At 43.6% G+C, this 7,500-nt stretch overlaps 1 protein-coding gene across 1 annotated transcript in view; it reads left to right on the top strand.

Moving 5' to 3' along the window:
• Positions 1-7,500, top strand: part of znf423 (zinc finger protein 423) — a 145,711-nt gene that overhangs the window by 125,329 nt on the left and 12,882 nt on the right. The window contains 2 exon segments of the mRNA XM_069172851.1: positions 4,589-4,720; positions 7,307-7,422. Of these exon segments, the coding sequence (XP_069028952.1) occupies positions 4,589-4,720; positions 7,307-7,422 (248 nt within the window).

The following is a 7,500-nucleotide window of genomic DNA, read 5'->3' as shown; positions in this document are numbered from 1 at the left end:
GTTTTTCTTTTTTTCTGTAAGGGAGATGTCATCATCTGCATCGTGTGTGTGTGTGTGTGTGTGTGTGTGCGTGCGTGCGTGCATGTGTGTTTGTGTGTGTGTGTTTGTGTGTGTGTGTGTGTAATGCCCTGAACACACTCCAGCGTTCACACACACACACGGAAAGAAAGAAAGAAATGAAACGCAATAACAGACAAACGAAGCTGGTTTTGTTTTGTGCTGATTGGATTTTTCAGATTAATGTTGATGTCTTTAATCGATTGTGACTCAGCATATTTGTTTGCGCTCAGACTCCAGAATTGCTGATTTTCTTTTTAATAATAATAATATTAACTTTATTTCTACATTGCTTTTCAAAAAGGAGTTACAGAGCGCTTTACATACATTTAAAACACAAAAGGCAACGTGAACAGGATATAATGATAAAAATAAATCAGACAGTGAATCAATAAAAGTGAAATACACCAAATTAAATATTGTGTTTTTAGGAGACTTGAAGGTCAGTGTCACCTTTATTTTTTATGTTTGTTGGAGGAGCGACCGGGAACGACGTACCGGAGGATCTCAGGTCGGGAGCTCAGCTCATGTTGTTGCTTTTTAGATCGTTGACAAGCTGACTGGGTAAAAAATAAAAAGGTATTTGCCATCTTTTAAAATCTACTTTGAAATAGCAATAGACTAAATACAATTTAGAAAAAACTTCATCCGTCGGGAAAATAATCACTTGGTTTTTTTTCGGCGCCGTTGAGATGGCTTTTTGAAACGCTGTGAAAAAGTAAACAATAATCTTTCAAAATAGATGGAAGAAAACCAAAATAAAACGACTACAATCAATTAATCAAACTTTATTTATATGACAGTTTTTTAACATTTTGATTGACGAAAATGCGATTAGAACAAATTAAAAGGAAAATAAGACGATTTAAAAACCGCTTTGAGACCGACGCAGGCGACACGATAAAAGAAACGTAGGAAATAGATTAGAAGCTAAAATGATAATAAAAGTGGGGAAAAAAGTTGAGAGAAGAACTAGAAACTAAAAAAACAGTTATAAAAATAAGGACGATGCTGAAACAATTGATGACGAGGACACAAACAGGACGTCAACCTGCAGCTCTGTGCGTCGTTTTACTTTCTTTTGCAGTAACTTCTTCCAAAACAGCGAATGAACCGAACGCCGGCGAGGCCGTCGCTCGGCGACGCCGTCGCTCGGCGACACGTCGGCGCTGTAATAGGCTCGTCGTGTAAAAGGTAGCCGACGTGGGAGCGCTGCCTCTGATCCTGGCAGCGTGGGAGACTGAGAGGAGAGCTTTTACCCCCCGCTGGGGACACCAGCTTTAAGGTGACTTCTTCTTATAGGGCACATGTACACACACACACACACACACACACACACACACACACACACACACACACACACACACACACACACACACACACACACACACACGGAGCATCTCCTACTTCCAGTAGTCTCCCTCCGTCTCTTCCTTGTCTTTCGCTTCACGGTTAAATAAAACCGAACTTTAAATAAAAAATTTTTTTAAAGAAAAAGAGACAAGGAAATGTGGATAATAGAAATATAAAACGTGACAGTTGATGGTGCCGTACACACCCCTCCTTCTCTGTGTGTGTCTCTCTCCATGTGACTCACTCCCGCTGCTTCAATCTCCTAGTAAATGATAATGAACCTCTATCTGTCTCAGTGTGTCTCGGACACGCTGGCGCCCCACACCACCTCGCAGCCTTTGAGCTTTGTGTGTCTCTGTGTGTGTGTGTGTGTGTGTGTGTGTGTGTGTGTGTGTGTGTGTGTGTGTGTGTGTGTGTGTGTGTGTGTGAAAAGGGGGATGTTTGGGGGGGACCGGGGAGCATACCATCTCATTCATATAAGCCCATGTGGCACAGGCACACACACACACACACACACACACACACACACACACACACACACACACACACACACACACACACACACACAGCCATTGAGTCAGGATTAGGGCACCCTTGTGTCGGCCTTTGAGGCACAAAAAGATAGGAATCTGTGTGTGTGTGTGTGTGTGTGTGTGTGTGTGTGTGTGTGTGTGTGTGTGTGTGTGTGTGTGTGTGTTAGTCAGTATGGGTGTCATGGATGTGTGATTGAAGACGTTATTAACCCCGCGGTCCCCTGCAGCTCTGCAGCTGAAGTTCCGTGTGTGTGTGTGTGTGTGTGTGTGTGTGTGTGTGTGTGTGTGTGTGTGTGTGTGTGTGTCTGTGTGTGTGTGTGTGTGTGTGTGTGTGCACGTTTCGCACTTGCAGAAGATAAGTGACAGAAAAAAAAAGACGCAGATTGTGTTGACTGTGAATCGTCTGTGTGTCTCTGACTCAGGTTTGTGTGTGCGCCGCTCGGCAGGGGGCCACAGATTGGCCCACAGAAGGCACCATCTGATGTCTCCGGGCAGTGCGGTCCGACGGTGTGCGCGCGTGTGTGTGTGTGTGTGTGTGTGTGTGTGTGTATGTGTGTGTGTGTGTGTGTGTGTGTGTGTGTGTGTGTGTGTGTGTGTGTGTGTGTGTGGCCCCCAAACGGTGTGTGTGGGCGACTGGGGCTTCGGTCCTGCATGGTACAATGGTGATAAGGACAACAGGCGGGAGACCTGATCGTCAGGGGATGCATATATGTGTGTGTGTGTGTATGTGTGTGTGTGTGTTTGACGCCCACCTTCATCTGGCCTTTCTCCATGGGGGCTGTGATGTCACTCACACCTTCTTAAAATAGACTCGGATACAAATAAATACTTGTTCAATCCCCAAGAGAGGAGGGAGGCTGGTTGTGTGTGTGTGTGTGTGTGTGTGTGTGTGTGTGTCATATTTAATATTGAATTTTGGAATAATATTGAAAATTTAATTTAATATTCAATATAATGTTGTTTTTAATAATTATTGGCCTGTTAAATGTGACCCGTTTGGTGAAATCGGGTCTTTTTTTGTTCCTGATCACAGACTGGATATAAAAGAGTTCGTAGCTTCAGGTCTGTAAAATGGTTCTGATCCAGAAGTGTCTTCAGCTGCAATACCAGCGAGTGCCACTAGAGGTCGGCTCCAAAAAGCCTCCGGCTCCATAGACTCCCATTCAACTTCTCTCATCAAATCCAAAGTGAATAAAATGTGTCCATCAGTTATCTCGGTGTTGTTAGCTAAAGTCACTCCTTCTTATTAGTTTTCTGGAGGTCCATCTGAAAATAATCCCTCATTCATTAGAAAAGAAGATTCAAGAAGACCTGTTTTAATACATTTTCAGTGATGCTTGCTAACCAACATTTGATCTCTGATAACGACATTAAAGCTCTTTATTATGTGTAAAAGTAGTTTTATCCTGAATGCATCATCTTGCCAGCTTTTACAGGTTGATGAGTGAAGTGAATCATCTTTATCTGAATTAAAGAATTGATTACGGGCGGTGAATCCGTTCGAGACGAACAAGACGGCGACTCAGACCAAGAGGAGGAAGTACGTCCGTGTACGAGGACGGCGAACCGGAGACCGCACGAATTAATCAGCTCGTGACGGACCGAGCGGGACGAGGAGGGGAGGGATGGGCGAAGTGAGGGATGGGCGAGTGACTGCGTTGGGGGTGGGGGGGGTGGGCAGATAACGAGGACGGAGGGAGGGAAGGGATCACCGTGGGGGGGGGCAGATGAGCCACAGACCCGGTAGGGAGGACAGGCAATTACCAGTCGGGGCGGACGTGGTACTGAGTTCGATGTGTGAGTGTTGAAAGTGCAGAGAGACGGGAGAGAACAATTTAACTAATCTGTAGTTCTGCAGATTAATAAAATGGTTGGAGGGATGCAGTCAGGAAAAGTTCTGTTCAGGAGATCCAAATCAGTGATCGCTGATGAAACAAGACCCGTTGGTGTATATTTTATTGCTTATTTATTAGTAAAATGATAATATCAGTATGAAATATTACCATGGCCTTGACGAGGGGGGAAAAACACGGAGTTAGAACTACAGAGCTTTTACTGCGTTCAAATGGAACTCGTGGAAACACTGTTGCTAGGCAACGTGGACGGGCGTCTAGAAGCCACAGAGGCTAACAATTTAGCATGCTAACGGGGGGCGAGCGACATAATGCAGGAAATACAAAGACACAGATGGAAAAGAAGATTTGAACATCCTCCTCAGATGTTAGCTTGTGATCTCCGTTACGAAAAGAAACTCGACACGACTGAAATTACAACGTTTTAGCGTAACGTCCAACCAAACGTGACCTCTGACCTTTCTGCTGCACAGCGGGGAACGTTTATACTTGTCAATATTGTACTCTTACGTCAAACCATTTGGCCTGTGTGTGTGTGGGTGTGTGTGTGTGTGTGTGTGTGTGTGGGTGGGTGGGTGGGTGGGTGGGTGGGTGGGTGTGTTATTTTTCACCCACCAGCTTCCATGAAAGTCTCCGAACATTTCGGCATAAAACGTGCGTGATGAGCGTCGCATGAATGTTGTGCCGCGCCGCCGTGTGTTTTTCTGGCGTCTAATCCAGTCTAATAATCATAATAATATCTACTAATAATCCGTCTAATCCAGCACACGTGTGTCTGTCTCCTATTTGCAGAGGAGGGCATCAATCACGAGTGCAAGCTGTGTAACCAGATGTTTGACTCACCTGCCAAGCTGCTTTGCCACCTGATAGAGCACAGCTTCGAAGGCATGGGAGGTACCTTCAAGTGTCCCGTCTGCTTCACAGGTGAGAGACAGACACACACACACACACACACACACACACACACACACACACACACACACACACACACACACACACAGGTTTACCTTCAAGGACAGTCACTCAGATAACTCCCTCTCACTTGTGTTTAGTGCTTCGGAGTCGATACAGAAACATCGAGATGCATTATTGTACACAGTGATTTTATTTATTTATTAGCTTCATGCAAAATGTCGTAAACAGGAAAAACCTTAAATCGATTTTTTTTTTTTTTTTTTTTTTTTTTTTCTGCTGGTTCTCCTTTGTGCACCTGAACACCAAGTTTCAAACATCTCGGGAGAACCGGCTGCAGGTTTTGGTTGTTTGTTTATTTAGATCCTCATCAGCCTGGTTGTCTTCATAATTTACATATAGAAACGCTACAAAGATACGCTTTTATATATATCTCATACAATACACAAACATTGTTTTACTAACCAAATAAAACTGTAAACAATTAACACAACACCTGCTCTGATTGGATGTACCGTGATCCACGAGATAAATATCAGTTTTGACATAAAATTCCAGATGTGTTGCAGATGTGTGACAAAAACAAACCAAAAAAACATTTTAAAAAAAAGTACCACTTTTATTTTGAAGCTTCCCGTCATGCAGCTGTTTGCCGCCAGCGTTGTCATGACAACAACGTCCAAAAAAACAACAACGAAGGCGGTCACGTGACCAGATGGCTGCAAACAGTCTGACTTTTAATTTCATGTTTTCTCCAGTTTAGTGTTGATTCTTGAAACCTGATGAGCTTCAACCGTTTAACAAAAAGCCTGCATGCATTTTTATTTTTTTATTTTTTTGTATTTCATATTTTTAATAGTGCATTTCACTGAAAATAATTCTTCATAGCTTCTGACTGTACCAATGAATAATAAAAAAAAACATCTTTGGGGATGTAGGATTAAAACACAGAGCCTGAAACGTTCCCACAGAACTGGACATCCTATTATAATATTGAAAAACATTGAAAAATGACTCATTTTGGCCTCGAAATCTTATCACCTGTTATATTTAATAAATATATGAATGCAAAGCCCCGAAGTGTTCACACCATCCTCATTAAAACCACGGAGGTTAGTGCTGCTCTTTAAATCTTCTCTATGATCTGCTTGGACCTGTTGTCTCTCCGGATCCACCTGCATCATCATGTATTCAGTAAAATGCGCTTTAATGGCTGTGGGGGGGTTATATTATTTTTTTAGGGGGGTGGTACTACAGCGGGACGCCGCCGCTAGAGAAACACTGCGTGTGCAAAAGTTCACACAATAATATCTCCAAACCGGTCAAATAGGAAGTAGCTTTAAAAAAAACCTTGTTTTAATCCACTGGAGGGCCGAAATGAGGTTTCATCACTCCATCACTCCCTTTCCCTCCCTCGGTTGTTGTGTTGTGTTGTGTTGTGTTGTGTTGTGTTGTGTTGTGTGTGTGTGTGTGTGTGTGTGTGTGTGTGTGTGTGTGTGTGTGTGTGTGTGCTTACCCCCCCATCCCCCTCCCCATCCCCCCCAGGTATACACAGCAACGCTTTAAACTTTAACTCTATTCCTTGGTGGCTTATGAATTAGTAAGATGGGCACCGCTCCTGTGGGGAGGCTTAATAATTCAACACGAACACACTCACAGTGAAAAGCAAAAGTTTACTGAAACAAAGAGGAGAGAGAGAAAGAGAGAAAGTGTGTGAGACAACACTGGAGCGGAAGTAAAAAAATAAAAAAGGAGATAATTTATTGATAAATATCGCATGTTCTGCTGAGGATAGCGCTTCCTGTTTTCTCTCGTCTCTTTATTCTCTCCCAAACACTCAGTTGTGTGTGTGTGTGTGTGTGTGTGTGTGTGTGTGTGTGTGTGTGTGTGTGTGTGTGTGTGTGTTATTTGTTCTGCTGCCATTCATTCCGTTCTTCCATAAATAGAATAAATGCTTCAGTCTTGCAGCGTTTATCGTACAACAGAGTCTCAGAAGATCCGAGCAGGCGGCAGTTTTTTTTTAGCAAAAAAACAAAACGAATCGTACTTGAAACCCTGACGAGTAACTGGAAGAGAATCCGTCGCGTCATCACGGTCGGTTCTTCGTCAGCTCGGTTAACGAGTCGTTGGTGTTGTCAGCGTGGTTAGCTGCTCCTTAACGTGAGTTTAGCAGTTCGTTAGCTTTGTTTCAGCAAAATTAGCTCCCCGATAATTTGTCACCAAAACATGTGGAACTCAGGAACCGATGACGATGAAGCAATGAAGTTATTAAATGAAATGAAAGTTAAAACTAAATTATGAGCGGTTCCTCGTCGGGGTCGTAGCTTCCTCCTGCTCCGTGCACACGCGTGACACACGCCTGAACCCGTCCAGTCTTCTTCCACCAACAGAAACACAATCAGCTTCCTGCAGATTTCAATCATGAATTCCAACAACGATCGCAGCTCATCAGTCAAATATCACGACAGACGTTTTGATTTGGAAGCTGCTGAAAAAACGACCTTCACTTCAGCTTTTGAGAATATATTTCAGTCGCCGTGATGGTTGGTTGTGTTGCCTTCGCTGTGTGACTCTGCTCTGTGTTGGTCCCTCTCCTAGTGTTCGTGCAGGCCAACAAGCTCCAGCAGCACATTTTTGCCGTGCACGGTCAGGAAGACAAGATCTACGACTGCTCCCAGTGTCCACAGAAGTTCTTTTTTCAGACAGAACTACAGGTAGGACACCTTTTTTATTTTTCATTTGACCTCTGACCTGATGCTCCTTTTCTCTCTAACTTTTAATCACAAGCTCCT

This window comes from Embiotoca jacksoni, unplaced genomic scaffold (genome assembly GCF_022577435.1).
Source record: "Embiotoca jacksoni isolate LCO1_2020_lvr unplaced genomic scaffold, fEmbJac1.0.p SCAF_55, whole genome shotgun sequence".
In the NCBI taxonomy this organism is placed as follows: domain Eukaryota; kingdom Metazoa; phylum Chordata; class Actinopteri; family Embiotocidae; genus Embiotoca; species Embiotoca jacksoni.
The sequence above is the reverse complement of the archived record's forward strand: the minus strand, read 5'-3'. Positions and strand labels throughout refer to the sequence as shown.